The sequence below is a fragment of the Leptonotus elevatus genome, chromosome 16 (assembly GCF_054856555.1).
Source record: "Leptonotus elevatus isolate MCC_2025b chromosome 16, RoL_Lele_1.0, whole genome shotgun sequence".
Lineage (NCBI taxonomy): Eukaryota > Metazoa > Chordata > Actinopteri > Syngnathiformes > Syngnathidae > Leptonotus > Leptonotus elevatus.
Window position 1 is genome coordinate 12957128 of NC_141254.1, and position 20770 is coordinate 12977897.

A 20770-nucleotide genomic window follows, 5' to 3' on the forward strand; every position below is an offset into this window, starting at 1 on the left:
GGCTAGGGCACATTCATAAGAATGCTAAAGCTAATAGAAATCGTCTTTGAATAATGTCCGTAACGGCACGTACACACTCTAAAAACAGTTGGGTCAAAAATAAACCAACTATGTATTAAAAATGGACCGATCCTCTACTTGGGTCAACTTGACCCAACTTTGAGTCAAGAAATGGTTCTTTTAGTGTAAAACAACTCATAAATATTGGTCAGATCCTTTACTTGGATCCAAAAATGGGGTCATTTTGTATAAAACAACCCAGAAAGTGGATCGGTCCATTTTTATATAAAGTCCCACGTAGCTGGAAAATCAAAATCAAAACATTGTATAACTTCTATAATGTGTTTTTAATGCGTTTTTGACTGACATTCTGTCAATTACAATAATCCATAAACAAGCATAAAAATTCAAATTTCTTTACAATTGACCAAACTTCCAAATTCAGTAGAGGATGAAATAATTACACCCTCCCTTGTGCAAGTATTTATATTAGCTGTTTGCTCTCTGCTCACTTCGGTGAGAGAATAAATTAATTTCTGCTTTTGTCCTTTGATCCATAAAAATAGAACCCATGCTATAAAGAAAAAGTAGAATAAAGCATTTCACTCAAATGTGTCAGGCAGGCATTTCCATTCAGTTAACTGTTCAAAACGGTCACTTAGCCACAGAAGAAGCGTCCTCGGTGGACATGAGTCGGTCGCAGAGGACGGACGCAACGCCGACAGCAGAGTCTGCATTCTGCCCGTATATCACCGGCTGAGCAAACACCCTCTCCACTTCCTGTCTCAGCACCGCATTACGCGCCAGGGCGCTCCCGCTACCCACGATCCTGTTGACCCCCGCCTGCTGCAGGCGCTCAGGGGGCATCATGGAGGCCAGGTTCTCCAGGATCCCGCGGCACAGCGCTCTGGTCACGTGACCCAGCGAGAGATTACGAGCGGAGATGTTGGTCACCTGACCCAGAGTGAAAGGGTCGTGTCTCTCTCCCAGGATGGTCGGACTCACTGTGAGGTCGCTGATTTCCTGGTTCAGAGCGCAGCTGATCATCTTCTCGTATAGAGATTGCTCGCTCAGCTCCACGCCTGCGATATAGGAGTTACTTTGAACAAACTGAATTACATTCGGATTTTTTTATTTTAGGGGTGTCAAAATTAGGGCGTTCATTTAAAGTTCCTTTAACGCCACAAATTTTTTCAACACGTGAATAATGACCACCCTTACTTGGAAAACCTGTACTGAGAACGCAGACGACAAAATAAAAAATGTTTGCAGTAATAAATTTAATTAAAAATAATACATATATTTGTGGAGACTGGGGTCAAGTTGTATTTTACAATTTTAAAAATGTGCAGAATGTCACTAGTTACTTCATGTTAAAGGATTAGTTAGCTCTTAATATGAAAAGAAAAATGCACTGAGCTGTCACCAATGTCCCACAAATGCAATTATGCCATCTAGTGGCAGAAAAATGACCTCAAAACAAATCAATATCACACTCGTTTTTACTTATTAAATTTTAACTCAATCTTATGACTTATTATGAAATTACTGTATCAATGACTAAAAGATGCAGCCATAGTACTATTAAAATGTTTTCCCACTTTTATGTTGACAATAGTATGAAAACGTAAAATAATTTATTGTACATTTTAAACAGGTATAAAATGTGTGAGTTAACTATTGAAGTCATGCAATTGATTACGATTAAAAATTGTAATCGCCTGAAACCCCTTTTTAATTTATATGATTTTTAAAAGACAATTTCATTAATGTGCTATATAAACTTTAATAAGCTTTCATGGAAGAGAGAAGGGATGTAACGGTATCCAGTACCACGCATCACGATACGATAAATATCACGATATAAACCTCACAATATGATAATTATCCCAATATTGTGGGAAAGTTGGCAATATAAAAAAGCCCATAATAATGTGTAAAAAGTCACAATATTGTAAAAATAATAATAATAATAATTAAACAAAAAAAGAGCTCATATCGTGTTTGGCTGAAGCGGGCCTAAAGTAATGGTTTTTTTTGTTTTGTTTTTACTGAGGTATTTAAAAATTCTTGCTGAGTTGCTGGTATGACTGATTTATAGCAGTGATAACTACTTCCGTGGCCAACACATTCCTGTTTAAAATTAAACTGCACGAATGAGCTAACCACCAAAGGGTGCTAGAACTGCCCAAATGTAATACAAACTTGCCTTTTAAACGGATGGTGCTGCTTTTAATATCGTGACATAACGACGGCAATATTGTAGCACTTTAAATATCACGATATTGCCATTATCGTTACCTATAAGAGAGTAAATGTGTTTTTAAACTGAGCGAAGGTGCGTGAGTCTGCGAAAATACCAAAATAAAGTCTACCCCACCCCTGTGCTGATTTACACTGTGCCTCATGCCAGATGTGCTCTGGGCACAAAAGGAGAGGCTTTTAAATCTTTCCACAAAAATCATCATAGGAGTAAAAAAAAAAATGACACAATTATTGTCAGCCACAAAATACACAAAATATTTTTGTTCATGTAATCAAACAAGTTAATCATGCCAACTAAAAGTCCTGTTATTTGGCATTACATTTCATAACTTCATCAAAATTGTCATTTGTTTTGCTGTATTGAGATCTAAATTACTACAAAATAATTGGAAGAAATTCTAAATAAAGCTGACCTGAATCTCAGTTATGAATTGAACCTAACCCATCAGAGGAATACAATTGACCCTACATGGAGATGCACGTGCGGATAACATATATCAATAAAAGTACGCACCGAGTTCTCTCATCCAGCCAGTGAGCATTTCCACAAAAGTGGCCAGCACGTTCCCTCCGTTGAGCGCCGCCGCCACCGCCAAGTATGAAGAGCCAAAGTAGGGGAAGAAGGCGACGGAGGATTCAGGCTGAGGAGAGTCGGGAGGTTTGAAGTCAGCTGGCATGGCCAAGCTCAGCTGGGCTGACGTGCTTATGTTAAGAACTAGGATGTTAAGAGCATAAAACATGCAGTTGCAAGTATGTGAGTTGTGGGTTAAAACAATTGACCAATCACAGGTTGAAGGGGAAGTCGACCCCAAAAATATTTTTTGACAACAATATGTTCTAAGCAGTAGGGGTGTGCCAAAAAATCGATTCTCATTTACTGCGATTTGATATAAAATGTCCCAAAATCGTTTTTTTTTTAATACTGCCTTGCCCTTGTTTGTGTGTGCCTTTATTGGGAGCGCTGTTTATGTTGTACACGATTTGGCCACTTAGAGGCAGTGTGGTTCCACGCGTTCTGATGCACTGTTAAGTTGTAGCCACATTAGGCAGTAGAGGGAAAAAGTCACGATCAAGTTATGCCATTAAAAGTGTGGTTTTTTTTGCAGCGTAGGAAGAGCATTTGTCAGTCAGTAATGTCAAGATGCTTCTCTGTACACATTGCTGAAGCGTTTTGTATGAAAAGCCATTCTTTTGAGTGATAAAAGTGCCGCGAGTAGCGCGCTAATTAGCATTAGCGAGTCCATGGCACTTTCAGATGTGCGTTAGCCTTCAGCTACAGCTACGTTCGGGAAACAAGATAAACAAAGTGGAGTGGAACAAATGGCTTGATACTGTAACAATGGAATTGTTAGTGTGAGTTTGTGTTGTTGGGGGGACTGATTAGAGTGAGGGAACACACTACAGGAAGTGAGGTAGACCTATAGATTGAAGCAGAAATCATTGTCAAAAATAGTTTTGAATCGAAAATCGATTCTTTGCAGACCCAAAAATCTGAATCGAATCGAATCGTAAGACAGTCAAAGATTCCCACGCCTACTACGCAGCCTTACTAGTCTAAATACGGCATTTTGGTTATTATTGCGTAAGTGGAATTTGAGTTAAGCAGCAAAATCCAGCATTTTTTATCAGTATCAGAAGGCGGCCATTTTGCCACTTGCTGTCGAATATGACATCACAGTTGCTCAGGGCTCAGACAACGGCCAATCACAGTTCAGCGTCAGAAAAAGGTGACCTGTGATTGGCCGTTGCTTGAGCCCCGAGCAACTGTGATGTCATATTCAGTCGACAGCAAGTGGCAAAATGGCCGCCTCCTGAGATGGCTAAAAACGGCTGGATTTTGCTGCGCAACTCATATTCCACAAATGTAATATTAATCAGAATGTCATGTTTAGACTAGTGAGGTCACATATAACATATTATTCTCAACAAATGTTTAAGGTTGACGTCTCCAGTTTTAAAGGCTCCATGCACAGTATGCCCAATCTTGAATAAATTACCTCACTTACAAAATCTGACCAAATGTGTTGGAGCATTGTGGATGTGACATTTTTGCCCAAATTCTTTGGACATGTGCCTGAAAGAGAGGACTTCCTGTTTCACCTGCATCTGTCTGTGCATTTAGGCAGGAGTAGACAGCGCACTGGAAGTCTCCCAGGGCGGCACCTACTGGCGTGCCCGCGGGGATGCCGTGCCAGTCAGAGCGCGTGTGGCCCGCCAGCTCACCTGAGGAAACACACCGAGGAAGCAGGTGCAAAGGGAAGCCGACGCCATTGAGACTAGAACATGCACACACAGAAGAACTGTTATGTAGAACACTCAACTTCAACAGGCTAGCATGCGTTTAGTACAGGGGTCAGCGACCTCATCTAAAAATCTATCTGAAGTCGTAAAAATAAGATTGTGATGAAGGAAATGGTGTGGTATTGTTAGTCTAATGTACTGATGGCACAAGAGCTAATTAGAGCTGCACCACAACACAAAAGTAATATGCAGCATCCAATACATAGAGATTCATTTTTCTTCTACCTGTTTTTTCATACATTTTTAGACTTTTCTGCCTTTCTGTCAAATTTCTGATATTTTTTAGGCAATTTTATGGAAATATTATGGTAATATTCTGCCCCTCTTTTTCCTTTTTTGGGAAATTTTATGGCTATTTGTTGACATTTTTTCTGCCTTTTTTGCTCTTAATTTTCTGATATTTTTGGCAATTTTGTGTAAATGTTATGGTAATTTGGGGGATTTATTTTGTTTTTGAACATTTTCTTTCCTGCCTTTAAAACAAATTAAATGTCTGACTTTTTGGCAATTTTGTGGAGATTTTATGGTAATTTATTTTGTTTTTGGACATGTTTAGTCAATTGTGTGTGTATGTATATATATATATATATATATATATATATATATATATATATATATATGTATATATATATATGTATGTATATATATATACACATTAGCCTTTAATTTATATGACAGCTGAAGAATTTATAGGAAATGGAGAGAGAGGGAATGACCTACAGGAAAATACCACACAGCCCGGAAATCGAAACGGGGTCACCTGCTCCGAGGGCGAGCCTCTACACATGGCGTGGCTGCTCAACACAGTGAGCTAATCATCACCCTGTTTTTGGACATTTTATAGTTACTTTTTAAACATTTTCTTTTCTGCCTTTTTTAAATTAAAATTTCTGACATTTTTGTTTTGCAATTTGTGGTAATTTTCTGCTTTTCCTCTTCTTTGTTTGACATTTTATGGACACTTTTTAGACATTTTGATTCTGGCAATTTTTAAAAACTTGTCATCTACCTTTCGCCTCTGTCTCTCTTTTTTAATCTAAATATTTAATTCATTCAAAGAATATGTTATCTTAATTTTTTATTTTTTTATATTAATTTCTACTAAATTTTTTTAGAGATCCACAGGAGAGGGTCTACTGTAAAGAGTCGCGTGCTCCAGAGCCGCAAGTTGCAGACCCCTAATTTAGTACTAAAGGTGCATAAATTAATATTTGAATATCTTAAGACACCGCTAGCACATAAATCAACAATACAAACTGTTACATACATGTCCACATTCCACTGGTTTGAGGATGTGTTGTAGAATCCCCAACTGGCTGCATTCTGAGGTGTCATGAGACATCGGTCCAACCCACACAACATGGCCACTACATAGTCCTGGATGGTGCCAGCGATCGTAAAGTCCTCCAGGAACTCTGGCCTGCAGAAGAATCACGCCCTTATGAGAGAGCAAAAATAACATTGTCGTACTGTATTGGATATGTGCTTTGCTCACCTGTGTTTCATGTACCAAAATATTGTCGCACAGCCGAATCCTGTGGCTACGCTGAGGTGCGAATCCGGTTTTGGAAGGGAGGACAGGAAGCTGTTGTCGCAGCGGCCATCTTGCCAGGTGATCAGCTGACTGAAGTTGCCTCTGGACCAATCGTAACCTTCAAGCAACAAAATGTTCATACCTTAGCATCCGTCCGAACAAATATTGTTTTTCACTTTTGTATTGATCCAAAGACATCCCTGCCACTTCTGTTGATATGTTTGATAAGGATTGAGAACTGCTATGAATAGTGAAAATCCACAATTGACACCCTCCACAAAAATATTACTGTACTGTGACAGCTCGTTGTCTACGTTTGTCAAAGTAAGATTAACTAATGAAATAAAGCTCAACTGACTTCAGTACCACTATTACACCACTGTGCTAGCTAGCTACTTGATTGTGTGCCGTTGTAAATCACATGATGCTCTGCCACATTTTAATCCAGAGACTTTTGGCAAATAAAAAAAAAAGGTTCTGTCATGGGTAAAACCATTTTAAGTTGTTCAAGGCCATGTGATCAGATTAATCGTTAACTCTTGTCCATGTCAAAGTGCAATTATTGATAGGTACAAGAGGCGATCCGGTTGCAGAAAAGCTGGACTTTCCACCTATAATCATAATAAGGCAATATCACAAACACACTATATGTGATCATAAATTCATTGAGAAATTTTATATTAAATGCATTCAGGATCATTATTATTAGTGGGGTTATTGGGTAATAGTCATATTTACACTTAATGTTCTTGAGTAAACAACTGGCAAAAGTTGCATTATTCTATTGCTAATGTTAAAAACTTAATTGAGTGTAGATCGGCATCTTTTATTCCAATTAGCCAGCCTTGTGTGTCCATGTTTGCCTATATTGACTCCCCACAGTCACGTTACTACACATTTTACAGGCCTAGCTTTATGAAAGATATTAAAGTGTAATTTTTAGGCACTGTTTGGATAATTGTTGTTTATTTATTTGTAGAATTTTGTGAAAAACTAAACAACACCTTCCCATGGATGTAAAGTACAGTATATAATGGCGGAAGCAGCAACCCTTTAGTAGTAGTAAATTCATAACAACTGTAAATATGTGGATTCTTTAGAGGCCAATAAAGGGTAAAACAATACGATGATAACTGAGCTTACCGTTCTCTGCATTCCAAAACAAAACCCCGTGCATCTGTCCAGATACCCCGATGCTGCCCACATGTTGCAGTTTGTCTCTGGGTAGCAGCCCGACGCACCGGTTGAGAGTGTCCAGAATCCGAACGGCATCCTGCTCCTTGGCCTGGATATCGATGCCACGTTTTCCGATAAACAACCAGATGCTTACAGCAGGTGTTTATTTAAAAAATAATAATAATAATAATAATTTACGCCAGTGAAGAGTACGTCGAAAACTTACCTTTATCCCGTTCAAATCAGCTATGTCAGAAGCAGTTTGCAAACTCTGGCTTGCAGCAACACTCCTTGATTCGCTTTCTAATAAAACTGCTTTAATCGATGTAGTGCCCACATCTAAACCCAGAACGTAAATCGGCATAACAGCTGTTACTGACGAACCTCATACAGCAAGCAGTTCAAATTCAACTCACTCTTCTTCTTTGGTGTTTGATTGAGTAACTACACAGTGCATTGCTGCACCCATCTGGAACTTCTCGTTCACTAGGTCATTGTGTTCTTAAAAAATATATATTATTTTACCAATGGAAATGTATTTTTCTTCAGTTGATAACGCGCTTTGAATAGTTCACCAAAAGCCTACGTTTTACTGTGCGACGAAAGCACCATTAATGTCCTAATTTCTGATGACGGTACCCTTTCCACTTAGTTCCCACAATCCATTGCGAATAGCATGGACGGTGACTGACTGGCAAGGACTCTAGTTCGCGATTGATAAAAATGAGTGGGGCTCTTCCTCGACATTTTCGCTAACATCCCTCGTAGCAGCTTCGCGTTCAACTCGGCGGAGTAACATTTTACACACGATGCATTTGTGAGTCCGCTGTGAGGAGCCGAGAAGCCCTACGTTATCTCTACGGTAAGTATCGCGCTGCTGTTAGCACTAGCATTAGCAGCCTTAGCATGAACGCAGCGTTAGCACGGTTGCGCTAGCGATGCTAGGGTGTATGTTGAAAGAAGACGGGGGAAGTCGGCCAGGGCCTGTCACTTATTTGACCACAAAAGTGGCTCTTTTGTTTTGTATTTTTTTAATGGTGTGTTACTACGCAGTTATCTGTTGACGACGACAGAAACATATTTAAATAATCTTACGATCTTTTTACAGCAACGCTAAACTACCCATTGATGTCAAGTGAGTGTCCAATTTAGATGCAGATTCTCCACTGCTGCGGAAAGGATTTTTAGGCATTTATAATTTTATGTCAGGGCTTACACCTTTTGTGCAGTTAGAACTGATTTATGATGGATGATCATATAAAAAATCTACACACCCATATTTAAATGCCTTTTTTAGTGATCTAAGAAACAAGATAATTTTTTACAGCTCAAAAATGTTACATTTGAATAAAGGTATGTTTTTATAACTGCAATCAACATGTGATTGTACATAATTGCTTCAACATTATGATTAAAATAGTAGCGATCTCATCCAGTTTTGGTTGTAAAGTGTCAACACATTGCGTGTTCTCTGCAGAATCTCCCTGTGACCCGCGACCAGAGCCAAGATGGCAGCCGTAGTAGCCAAACGAGAGGGACCGCAGTTCATCAGCGAAGTGGCCGTGAGGGGCAATGCCGCCGTGCTGGACTACTGCCGCACCTCCGTGTCGGCGCTGTCCGGGGCTACCGCAGGTATCATGGGCCTGACTGGACTGTATGGCTTCATTTTTTACTTTTTGGCCTCGTTCCTCCTGTCTTTGCTGCTCATTCTGAAGGCCGGACGACGATGGAAAAAGTGCTTTAAATCCAGGCGGCTGCTCTTCACAGGGGGCCTGGTTGGAGGTCTTTTCACCTACGTCCTCTTCTGGACTTTCCTTTATGGAATGGTGCACGTGTACTAAAATGACCCCGCGTTCTCCTTAAACTAATTGCATTTTGTTTGAGCTGTAGATGAGCCAAAAGTAGATTTTAATGTTATTCCATTATGACCTGCTGACACAACAATTACTTTTCTTCTCACACAATCAATAATGCCTTTTATTAACTCCATGCTTCTCCTCTTTTATGACGCTGCCCAGGATTATTTGGTTTGTAGTGTAACAGACTGTAGCACAACATCCCAAACAAGGTGTAACGACTTGATGTTGCACTTTTCTGTACAGTACTGAAGTTCAATACAAAGAAATGTGATTACTGATTGGAATAAATACCTCCGTACTTACATGCATTTGTCAAATCATTTTTTTTTTCTTTACTCACTGTCAAGATGACATACATTCATTTGCAACAATAAGACCTTTGAAATAAATAGGAATACACACACATTGTAACAGTAGCACACAATACAAGGCAGACAAATTACAAGTTGAATTCATTGAATGAATCTTGCGACACGGTATTGAAGTTGAGGTGGGTACATTTGGTGTTAAAATTGGACAGATGGGACAGGTCATTTGTGGATGAGGTTAAAGTGCGTAAAATAGTTTAGCAAATCATGATCATTTAAAAAAATAATTTTTGCTACCATAATGTTGAATGTTATGTTTACATTTTACTGTGACTTTATTATGATTGTATGGGGGCAAAAATTCAAGCCCCTTGATCATGTAAAGGCTCAGTGTCCCCAGAGTTGTCTGCGTGTGGCCATTTACTGTATTTTCTTTCCCAATTCGTTTTAGAATGGGTCAATTTGACCCACAATTTAACAGTAGCGTTGATACACTTTGAATGACTATTTCTACAGATCAGGTGACTGGCTGCTCAAATCAGTCGTCATTAAAATCAATCAGAATGTCATGTAAATAGAATGTGAGGAGTGATGGGCGAAAACTAAGGGATGTTTCCAGGTCACCGGTTGGATTCATTTTGTCATCCCAAAATATGTCATAATGATGTTGAGATTAGTCCTAAATTCTGTTGCTGACTGTGATTCCATTTTCCATCAGCCGGCAACTGCAGCATTTCTTCCTGTGTATCTTTACAGGTGCAGTTGACAAGGCTGGTCCCTCTGAGCAAGTGGAGAGTTCCACTTGCACCTCTCGAGACCTTCTCTGTGGGTCATTTTTGTTTTGCCCTGGCTTCCATCTTCAGTTGTGTGACGCGAATGTGATATGATGCTTTGATTCCACACTCTGTGGAGAGAGGGTGGCGGTGTAGCGCTGGCCCGTGTTGCGTGGAATGGTGGGACCCCGCTTGTCCTCGGTCGGCTTGTTTTGAGCCTCCATGACATCAATATCTTCTGTATTTTTCATGGAGTTGTCAGACCCCTTTTCTGCTGCTAGTTTCCGGGATTTCCTTTCACGAGTTTTCTTCTCTCTGATTGAGTTCCGCTCTTTCCTAATAATCCGTGAGGGAGAGATGAGCCAATGGATTTACATTTGGAAGAAAATAATTATTTTTTAAGACAGAATCATTTACATTTTTTTACAGCGTTTTTCAAAGTGTGAGGTGGGTGTGTCTCCACTAGGGGCCGCCAGAGAACTTGAATAGGACGAGAGCTTTTTTATTTATTTAATATTTTTATTTTGGAAGAGAGCATTATGGACAGTGCATGAACAGTTTGATGTTTTTTAATTACTGTAACTTCCATGCTAATTTCCATTATCCCGTCTATGATGTTTCACATTATATGTTAGCACTAAGCTAGCAGACTTTTGTTATATTGCGGTTTAGTTGAACATTTGTGTTTAAATATACGTTTAGTTCTATTCCGTTTTATGTGTCAGTATTATCACCGCCCCACACTCTGAAAATAACCACATACCTACATAAATCTTACTTGAAATTGATTATCTCAAATTTCTTGTTTCGATAGAAGGAGCTGGTGTTCATCATGTACAGCAGGATCATATCACACACAAAGGCTCCCTGGAGGAGAATTAGATACTTTTAAAACAATATTGAGGAAGTACTCAGTATCTATTTTTAAATACAGTGCGGCAGTGTAATTCTAACTCAGAAACAATATTTGAGGATAACTCACAATTCCGAGAAGAGCAACACCGGAACCAATGGCAATTATTGTGGGAATAATGTTGAATTTTCCTGCCCGGCCATTGATCATGATGTCAAAGCGAATTCCATATACTTTATACAAAGTGCGAAAGGTTTCCCCATTTTCATCCTTATAGTATCTGGCATATCTGCAAGGCGATGACATCAGATGGTTGAGTGCACAAGAAAAGTGGGAGCACTGAGATCATGATGATGTACCTAAAGTTATATCCTGATGTGACGGAGTTGTTCAAATTTATATCCAAACGGGTGAAGCTGTACTGTGGATTACACTTTGAGTAGTCCTTATCCAAATCACAGTACCACTCAATTAGGATACCAACAGACCCACCCTAAAAGAAAAAGAAAAAAAAACAAGCAGAAGATGGCGGCGTGGGGATATCTTTTTTTCTCTGCTTGTCCTCAGATGACTGCCATTATTATTATTATTATTATTATTATTATTATTATTATTATTATTATACTAAAAAAGAAGGGCATGCAGACAGCTAGGGCTTGAGTAATAGTCAGTTCTGACTTAACTTTAATGTGAAATTACTCAATAAAGTGTCGACAAAACAAGTTGCATTCCAAGATAAATATTTGGCATTTTTCATTAAAAAACAAATTATTTATATCCTTAACCTCCTTAAACAATTGTAGAGGAAATACATAAGTATGATGGTAACGTCAACAATTTGAGCTGCCCCAACCATTTTCTATGGTCCTTAATGGTCTTAAAAAGAGGAGGTGGCATTTTGATTATTTTACCTTACAGCTTCTAAATTCTTTGGATGGTTTACCACCTTGGAAAACCAGCAGTAATTGTTGCATTCTGGCATTTGTACCTTTCCAGCCATGTCCTGGAAGTCGTGTCCCGCCCTTTTGACCAGATCTCCGAGGCGAAAGATGGGACAATAAGGATGGTCCACTTGGTCGTAGGTACATATTTTCAAGTAGCTGTCATCAGCAGTATCAAGAACGTTAGCCCTGTGAAAGTGAAGAAAGCAGTCATGACACCCTAATAATAAGGGTTGTGCATCATTTTTATTTTTTATTTTGGTCTGGCTACAGAGCCCATGTGATGGACAAAAGCAAAAAAAAAAAAAAAGTTTTTAAAATACCATATTAAAATATTGTCATACAAAAAAAGTATACAGTACAGCAAATTTGTTTTCTCTTCTAATAAAAATAATTAATCTGTGAGGCATGCGCCGAGCATCTTAAAAAAAGATTTTACAGCACACAAGCAGTACCGCACGTCTGTCATTCAGCTGTGACCACATCACTGGCGTGCCTGCCTTCGTTTAAAACACATTATGAGAGAGCGTGGCGTTCACCAACAACAGTTAACGATGCTTTATATCACCTACATCCGGTCAGGAAACCGAAGAAAGACGTGTGCTTCATTTCAATGAGCTCACGACGTACGTAATTGCCGCGACTCGTGCCATCTGTCCACAACACTTGAAAGTGGAGAGGGGGGGGGGGGGGGGAGTCCATCTCGTGTGACACCTGTCCACAGTTAGGCTCGCTGTCAAGGGCATCTCGTATGACTGTTTCACTGTCTCGCTGAGGCCGTATTAATAGAAAGCTCTCTGCGCACTAACGCTATTTAAAACATCCATGGGCTACATATATCATCACTTACTGATGGAATGATGCCTTGAAATCCGAAACACGGCACTACTCACCGCCACCTGGATACACTTACTTTGAAAATTCGAACTTTGGAAACCGGATGAAGTTTTTGATATAAATGGTGAAATTTTCAGCTTCGCTCAGTAACGGCACTCTGGGGGAGGGGGTGGGGGGAGGATAGAAAGCAGAACAGTTGTTTAAAAGGAATGGAAGCTTTGTATAGACTGTATAAAAAATAGAACGTGTGAAAATGTCTTGAGGTTCTCACATGGGTCTCTTGCTGTATTCTACAGGACACCAGGCATGAATCTCGCAAGTGCCGGTGCTGTTTATACACAAGCCTGTTTTAATTCCTGGTGGAGAGAGTAAATATTCTTGGCTGAGTGGTGCTTAGAGCAAGGTGACTCCAAAATCAGACACATTGGATCAGTACCGTGTGAATTGTTAGTGATTAATCGGGCATATAGCAGCAAACATGCTAAGGGCGGAACTTCATTTTTTGTATCAGTGGAAGGCTCACTGCTTGTGTTAGCAAGTTTGGCAGGTCGGTCAGAAGAGATGTCTGAGATTCACCTGGTGGAGTGGCCATTTGGTGGAAGTCTATCTCAACCTTATGCCTGCTCAGAACACATCTAAGTGCTGGCATAGGATCGAAAGCAAGTTTAACTCAAGATATTTCATTGATACATATCGTCACCCTCTTAAAATAATTGCCTATGTCTTTTTTTGGGTGCTATTTTTGTGTGTGTCTAAATCATCTCCTAGTGATGCAAATGTTTCATTTTTTTGTGTTTCCTGAAAAATCTGGGAAAAAAATGACTTAGGCAATTATTTTAAGAAGGCATTGCTATGTGAACAGCATGCATCAAACCATCTGAATCTTTTTTTTTTTAATAAATCATCCCACTTCACGACACAGTTATGTAAATGTGAAGTTAGCTAAAAATTTTATATGATTTTAATACTCAATATTTGCACTTTATTGGTATCTTGTTTTATTTAAAATCCATTGTGGTGGTGTATAAAGACAAAATCATGTAATAGTCTGTCATTATGTCATATTCAGTGTGATGATTATATTTCACCCACTGTGTCAGCAAAGGTTAGTGATAGAATGCAGGGCGTTCCAACTTATGTACAAATTCGAGTTATGTGACTACTGTAGGAACGGAACTCCGTCATATACCGAGGGCCCCCCATGCACACTCGTAACTACTGACAATAAATGCTTCTCACCGTGCCCTGCTATGACAGCTTCACCCTCAGTGCAATCGTCATCACTCAGGCATTGGCCATTTGGTACCTTGAAACTCTGTGATGCATAAATGACACGTAAATTAAAATAATGCAAATGCAGAAAGAATGCTATTTAGGCCATTGCAGAAATGTACATTTTCTTGTCTTCCTCATGAAATTTCAAATCATCTATGCACAAAACACAGAAACACACACTTGTTGTGTAAATTATAGTTTTCAAAGACAAAAGTAACTATCTGTAGTGTTTACTAATTGACAATTCCGAACATCCGCCCGGGCATTTCTGATATTTCCGCAATACAACGCAATGCAGTATATTGTGTTGCTTTTGCTTGTGCCTAGCATACAAACCGGGCAGATCGTTCTAGTTAGTAGTGGACATCTCATCACATTTTGAAATCAAAATAATCCTCACAAATCAAATTACAACGATCCAAAGTCCAATGCTTTTCAAAGAGCGGACAGCATCCTATCACCAAGTAAAACAGCCATTTTGACTTGAGCTATGCTTTTCTCTAGTCCCTCTCATTTGTTGACCAATTACATAAAATAGAACAGATAAAATAAGTATGTCTTCCTTAATTGTTGCAATGGTTTTTTTTTTAACCACAGACACTTTTAAAAAGTATGCTCTGAAGTTGTGTCCTTCCACAAATATGCAACCCTGCTCCTGTAACTTAAAACTTATAAGCAACGTCGACGGAGAGAGAGAAATAGCACACTGCATGATTTAGCAGAACATGATCGAGCTAATTACTCAAATTATAGTAGTCCTATAAGGTAAGTCCTCAACTTTTCATATTTTCTCAATGTCACTTAAACCTACAGTACACAATTCATATGACAAAAATACATTTTAATATCAAAGTTTTTCTTTTAACTCAATAGCTAACCAGTTAGCCTTGCAGCTAACAGCTACCAACTACGCTTGATCGAAAATGCTAACATTAGCATTGTTTTTGCAACACAGTTATTCCTAGCCCTGTTACTGTAATTAGTGTGATACTAAAATTAAAGAACTATTTCATTAAAATTCACTTTATTTAATTGTAAAATATTAGTAAGCAATATATATATTTAAATATATGGTTTAAAGGTGCCAGCCAGACTATCTGTAACAGGGCTCCTCATAAATGAAAAAAAATTCGTTTTTCAAACTGTTGCTTCATTCATTGTCCTCCAATTCTGGAATCACCCATTTATTAACATGGATACCGCTCCTGTGTGTACTCACCTCGGCACAGAAGCCCAGCCTCTGATTGGGGGTCTCAATGTAATTTGTTACCACGAAGAAAACCTGCTCTCCCTGCACAATACAATTAAGCTTTCAGTCATTCTGATGAAGAAGCAAAAAGGTTAAATGAATTACACTCTGGAGAAGATCAATACTGTTCAATCGCGTCGCTGCTAATGACATTCACCCAAGTCACAATACCGCCTTGACAAGCGCTACATGAGGAGGATTCTGGTTTTACGCACATTCGGCGGAATGACGTAGTCCTCGGCACTCCACAGGTGAAGGCCGCTCTCAGAGCTGTTGGTCAGTGTGACACCTTTGAGCTTGGTGATGACGGACGACTGGATGGCCTCCTCTTTTTCCTGGTAGCCCTTCTTCATCACAAACACCCACCTAATGCACGGAGCAACAATACTCCAGAAGTGAGCCGGGTGTTTTGCCATCAGGTCTCTTATTAGTTGTAAGTGGTTTACATACAGTAGACAATGCCCTCAGACTTCATACCATGCCATGCTGTGATCCTGAAGATAGGCACGGTATTTATCTGCCTGTTTTGGGGGTCGTTGTTATATTGAGCAGATTAATTCCACCTGGAGGATTTGTGCCATATAAGGCCTGGTTTATTCAACAATGAAGTGCATTGAATTCTTATTAAACCGTTAAATTGATTGACGATTGCTGCATCTCGCCTTTTGCCCAAAGTAAGTGCGTTTGATTTAAAAAGCACTTCACAGAGAGGACAGCGTGCTTTACATACTGTAGGTAATATGCAGCATCACATTTGATATTTTACAAATACAGTAATAAGGCCGGAGCCAAGATTTGGATCCACTTTTTTGTACCCACTTCTCCTTCGTAACAAACTTTGCCAAACACTTTTTAAAGAGCATTCTATTCATTTAGAACATTGATTTTCTGTTTGTATTGTATACTTTGTTATTGTAACCCCTTCAATTTCACTTTCCCATCATTTCCTGACATACTCTGTGGTGACATCACACAGTCTTACGAGTGTCACCTTATCGCTCAGCTATAAGGGTTGCTAAGTATTTGTAATAAAATATCCACACGCGTGCTCTGCCACTTTAACCGAGCAAAGCAAACGCACAGGACTTGCACAAGCATAACTATTTTTAACTTTGTGAATCACTTTGTGGAAGGTTAGTTTATGCAGCAAAGGCACCCTTGGACAGAAATAATGTGGGTGGGGGGCAAAGCAGGATTGCACCTTACCCGATGATGTACCCCAGCACGGCCAGTTGGTAGATTCGAAACAGTATTCCGATCTTTCTGTTCTCAGCAATGACATACTTTTCCGTCTTGTAGTTGAGGAGGGAAAAGAAGAAGGTGCCCCAGCCGGCCATGTCGGTGGTCGTGAGAGGGAGTGAGGGAGCAACACCAGGCAGTGCGTGTCCCCTCCTCAGCTGGTTGACTCGTCAGGACCACTGTCACTTTGCATGCTCCTCTAACATGCCTGAAGGCAACATGAGCACACGTTACATTCAACCGTTCAACAGCCGTTTAAAATGACTTTTGAACATTACTTCAGTGCTTTTTTTGGGGGGCTTCATTTATCAGGGGCACTCAAAAGCAGGTCAGAATAAACTTTTTTTTTTTTAAAGCATAATCAAATCATAATCATAATTAAAACATTAGATTTTAGGGTCCTCCATTTCAGCAGTGCTACACTGTACTCATGTTTTGTTTTGTATCACAACGCTCCAAATGATAATAAGTGCGATACTGTCCATCACCAAACACATCACAAGAACACTTTCACGTTTACAATGTTGACCTGACTGCAGACAGCAGGGAAGAGCAAGGCAAAATCTAAAAGTACACAAACAAAGGACAAATACACAAATTATATTTGTACTATCTATTGCTCTTGCTCTCTCCCAATATGTGTTAAAATGTATTTGAATTGATTCAAAAGAAACTTTGAATAAAATGTAAATTCTGTTTTGTAAATGTTATAAGAAATGCCTCTGTTCTAGGGTATTTCTATTTCTATTTCATGAAATGATGGATGGGTTTTTACTTAATATTGCAGGACGGTCAGGAACGTAACCTACGCGATGGAGGGGGGATTACTACAATTTCAGGAACGACAGAGATATATATAATAGATAGATCTGATTAAAACGACATAGTATACTTTTGGGATTCAGCGCCATCTAACGACTAGAGCGTGTAATTGCGCAGTTTCAGGACCGCACCGATATTGGGCTTTTAGGTTAGGGCTCTTGTTTGTTGTTTTGTTTTTTTGACAGATCACAAGTGCAAATATACAGTCAATAAGAACAGTTGCAAACGCCACAATCCAGATTATTTTTGCTTTAGGGTTGTAGCTGTGTACTTTTTATTTTAAACTACAGAAATGAACAAATATTGTTTGCCAAACATTTTTCCTTCTTATTGCCTAGCAACTATTTAAATCAATGACATTATATATTTTCCATAATTTGCAATTTACCTCATTGTGGGCTCAATGATAATTTTATGTATGAAAGTATAGCCTACTTGTGTTATTATTATTATTTATGTTATTTATTAATTTTTTCGGAATCAATACTGTATTATAAAACCTGTAGAAAACAACCAACAGACTTAAAAACGGACTGAATTCAATTGCCTGCTTTTGCCATGTTTGCCCCCCCCCCCCTCCCCCATTAAAGTAGATAATTTGTTTTTGTTCTAATGTACACGTATGATGTATCCTATGGCGTTTATAGTACCTGCTCCCACCCCCACCAGCTTTGTTGACGATCCTGGTCGACATTTCTTTACTAGTCAGCTACCAATGGCGAGGCAAGCTACGATCCTTTCATCCAATCAAAGTCGGAAGATTCTCGTCGCCAAGGTCCTTCTAGATAATTCCGGCAAGAAGGACCTTAGTGCAATGTAATATTAATCCGCGGAGCAAACCTTCTCAAAATTGTCGTTTTCTAAATACTACATCATTAATATTTGAAAATATATATTCTCAAAACGTACTTTAAGTATAACGTGTGTCAAGGAAATTAAAATAACAGTTTGAAAAGCTATGTGCCAGGGCAAGAAGGAACTATATATATTTTTTAAATACGGATGGATATCACCAATGACGTGGCAGCCCCTAGCTTATAAAAAAGTTGGCCGTGACCGCACAACATAGCTCGTTAGCACTGCAGCAGAAGACTCCCAGCAACCTGCGATCGACAAAAAGAAAGTCTTGAATATCGTCACTTTATTGTAAGTAAACAGCTCTTTTTTGTTCGCGCTATTAAGTCAACTGTCTCTCTTGTATCGTATTTTTTTTTTAAAACGTTTACGCTTATCTAGTCTTCGTAAGCATTGGCGGCTGTTGTGTTTTAATAGTGACGCATTAAAAAAAAAGTGTCACGATACTTGGGTGTTCTCTTTGGATTAACAAACTACTGTATAATAGTTTAATTTACATTCTATCGTCGTTCATTTGATAAATTAGGGAAATTGTTAGCTGTCCAATAACTGACTCGACATTTTCAGTGGTAGCGTCCATTATGGGAGGCAACATCTGAACAAAAGGGAATCAACAAGGTCTCAAAATGGCGCTGTCGACTGGGATGTTAATGGGCGATTACAACCCCCCAATTTCTTTACGTACAATTGGTTGTTACAATTAAACTGCGTTTAATGATTGTATTAACTAATACGTTAAGTAATGTACTCTTACTTTTAAGGTTAAGACTTAAATCTAGTTGTTTTTATTCCTGTTAGGTGCAAACATGCAGATCTTTGTGAAAACCCTCACTGGCAAGACCATCACCCTCGAGGTTGAGCCCAGTGACACCATTGAAAATGTGAAGGCCAAAATCCAAGACAAGGAAGGCATTCCCCCAGACCAGCAGAGGTTGATCTTTGCTGGTAAACAGCTGGAAGATGGCCGCACTCTGTCAGATTACAACATCCAGAAGGAGTCCACTCTCCATCTTGTCCTGCGTCTCCGAGGTGGCATGCAGATCTTCGTGAAAACCCTCACTGGCAAGACCATCACCCTGGAGGTTGAACCTAGTGACACCATTGAGAACGTCAAGGCCAAAATCCAAGACAAGGAAGGCATTCCCCCAGACCAGCAGAGGTTGATCTTTGCTGGTAAACAGCTGGAAGATGGCCGCACCCTGTCAGACTACAACATCCAGAAGGAGTCCACCCTCCATCTTGTCCTGCGTCTACGAGGTGGCATGCAGATCTTTGTGAAGACCCTCACTGGCAAGACCATCACCCTGGAGGTTGAACCAAGTGACACCATTGAGAACGTCAAGGCCAAAATCCAAGACAAGGAAGGCATTCCCCCAGACCAGCAGAGACTCATCTTTGCTGGCAAGCAGCTAGAAGATGGCCGCACTCTGTCAGATTACAACATCCAGAAGGAGTCCACTCTCCATCTTGTCCTGCGTCTCCGAGGTGGCATGCAGATCTTCGTAAAGACCCTCACTGGCAAGACCATCACACTTGAAGTTGAGCCTAGTGACACCATTGAGAACGTCAAGGCCAAAATCCAAGACAAGGAAGGCATTCCCCCAGACCAGCAGAGGTTGATCTTTGCTGGTAAACAGCTGGAAGATGGCCGCACCCTGTCAGACTACAACATCCAGAAGGAGTCCACCCTCCATCTTGTCCTGCGTCTACGAGGTGGCATGCAGATCTTTGTGAAGACCCTCACTGGCAAGACCATCACCCTCGAGGTTGAGCCTAGTGACACCATTGAAAATGTCAAGGCCAAAATCCAAGACAAGGAAGGCATTCCCCCAGACCAGCAGAGGTTGATCTTTGCTGGTAAACAGCTGGAAGATGGCCGCACCCTGTCAGACTACAACATCCAGAAGGAGTCCACCCTCCATCTTGTCCTGCGTCTCCGAGGTGGCATGCAGATCTTCGTAAAGACCCTCACTGGCAAGACCATCACCCTGGAGGTTGAACCAAGTGACACCATTGAGAACGTCAAGGCCAAAATCCAGGACAAGGAAGGCATTCCCCCAGACCAGCAGAGGTTGATCTTTGCTGGCAAGCAGCTGGAAGATGGCCGCACCCTGTCAGACTACAACATCCAGAAGGAGTCCACCCTCCATCTTGTCCTGCGCCTGAGGGGTGGCCAGTAATCAATCAATTCCATTTGTTAATCCTAAAGTGATTTATGCTGTTAATTTCACAGGCACATTGCCATGATGACCAAATGTTCAGTGCATATTGTTCGAATAAATTATCAAAGTTCTGGCTCTTGTGATGTTTTTAACTTTTTATTTTACTTGATGGACCTCGCACACTACTCTGCCAAAGGTGATACGTGTCCCTGGATCCCGATCACCCAGCTCACTTTGCATATCATACAAGTGTTGTTTAACTTGTAATATATATTTTTAAATTGGACCAAATTTTTTGAAAAGTAAAATCTATTTTTTAAC

General features: G+C 39.8%; 4 protein-coding genes and 1 long non-coding RNA gene across 8 annotated transcripts; 3 read left to right on the forward strand and 2 right to left on the reverse strand.

The window, feature by feature from the left end:
* Positions 1–357: 357 nt before the first annotated feature.
* On the reverse strand, positions 358–8125 carry shpk (sedoheptulokinase). Of its 2 annotated transcripts, none has more exons than XM_086098280.1 (7): positions 7503–8125; positions 7244–7385; positions 6062–6218; positions 5834–5986; positions 4489–4541; positions 2780–2980; positions 358–1082 (listed from the first exon to the last, which is right to left on the reverse strand). In XM_086098280.1, exons 1-7 carry the CDS (start codon positions 7638–7640, stop codon positions 655–657), a joined length of 1272 nt encoding a protein of 423 aa, XP_085954406.1. In that variant the 5' UTR covers positions 7641–8125; the 3' UTR covers positions 358–654. The 2 variants fall into 2 exon arrangements, with proteins under 2 accessions (XP_085954406.1, XP_085954405.1); XM_086098279.1 differs by having other exon boundaries at positions 362–1082; positions 4366–4541; positions 7503–8117.
* emc6 (ER membrane protein complex subunit 6) lies at positions 7739–9439 on the forward strand. Its single transcript, XM_086098292.1, has 2 exons — positions 7739–8138; positions 8754–9439. The coding sequence occupies exon 2, from the start codon at positions 8785–8787 to the stop codon at positions 9115–9117; it is 333 nt and encodes a 110-aa protein (XP_085954418.1). The 5' UTR covers positions 7739–8138; positions 8754–8784; the 3' UTR covers positions 9118–9439.
* p2rx5 (purinergic receptor P2X, ligand-gated ion channel, 5) lies at positions 9231–18254 on the reverse strand. Of its 3 annotated transcripts, none has more exons than XM_086098282.1 (12): positions 18083–18254; positions 16578–16818; positions 15587–15737; positions 15342–15413; positions 14087–14162; positions 13119–13203; positions 12924–13004; positions 12058–12199; positions 11429–11562; positions 11199–11358; positions 10995–11083; positions 9231–10552 (listed from the first exon to the last, which is right to left on the reverse strand). In XM_086098282.1, exons 2-12 carry the CDS (start codon positions 16706–16708, stop codon positions 10303–10305), a joined length of 1371 nt encoding a protein of 456 aa, XP_085954408.1. In that variant the 5' UTR covers positions 16709–16818; positions 18083–18254; the 3' UTR covers positions 9231–10302. The 3 variants fall into 3 exon arrangements, with proteins under 3 accessions (XP_085954408.1, XP_085954410.1, XP_085954409.1); XM_086098284.1 differs by lacking the exon at positions 18083–18254 and adding an exon at positions 17821–17877; XM_086098283.1 differs by lacking the exon at positions 18083–18254 and having other exon boundaries at positions 16578–16903.
* On the forward strand, positions 15488–17315 carry LOC147160839 (uncharacterized). Its single transcript, XR_015097382.1, has 2 exons — positions 15488–15804; positions 16671–17315. It is a non-coding gene; the product is annotated as an uncharacterized LOC147160839 (long non-coding RNA).
* A 158-nt stretch (positions 18255–18412) lies between the features above and the next one.
* On the forward strand, positions 18413–20580 carry LOC147160840 (polyubiquitin-C). Its single transcript, XM_086098281.1, has 2 exons — positions 18413–18578; positions 19086–20580. The coding sequence occupies exon 2, from the start codon at positions 19094–19096 to the stop codon at positions 20465–20467; it is 1374 nt and encodes a 457-aa protein (XP_085954407.1). The 5' UTR covers positions 18413–18578; positions 19086–19093; the 3' UTR covers positions 20468–20580.
* Positions 20581–20770: the final 190 nt, after the last annotated feature.

Coding starts and splice junctions, on each gene's coding strand:
- shpk (XM_086098279.1), bottom strand. CDS start 7,640: ATGCCGATTTACGTTCTGGGTTTAGATGTGGGCACTACATCGATTAAA. Junction 7,386..7,502: donor CTGATTTGAACGGGATAAAG/GTAAGTTTTCGA, acceptor ATCGATATCCAG/GCCAAGGAGCAGGATGCCGT. Junction 2,981..4,365: donor AAATGCACAGACAGATGCAG/GTGAAACAGGAA, acceptor TTAACATCCTAG/TTCTTAACATAAGCACGTCA.
- LOC147160840 (XM_086098281.1), top strand. CDS start 19,094: ATGCAGATCTTTGTGAAAACCCTCACTGGCAAGACCATCACCCTCGAG.
- p2rx5 (XM_086098282.1), bottom strand. CDS start 16,708: ATGGCCGGCTGGGGCACCTTCTTCTTTTCCCTCCTCAACTACAAGACG. Junction 12,200..12,923: donor CCAAAGTTCGAATTTTCAAA/GTAAGTGTATCC, acceptor TCACTTTCACAG/GGCTAACGTTCTTGATACTG. Junction 11,563..12,057: donor TCCAGGACATGGCTGGAAAG/GTACAAATGCCA, acceptor TTTTTCTTTTAG/GGTGGGTCTGTTGGTATCCT.
- emc6 (XM_086098292.1), top strand. CDS start 8,785: ATGGCAGCCGTAGTAGCCAAACGAGAGGGACCGCAGTTCATCAGCGAA.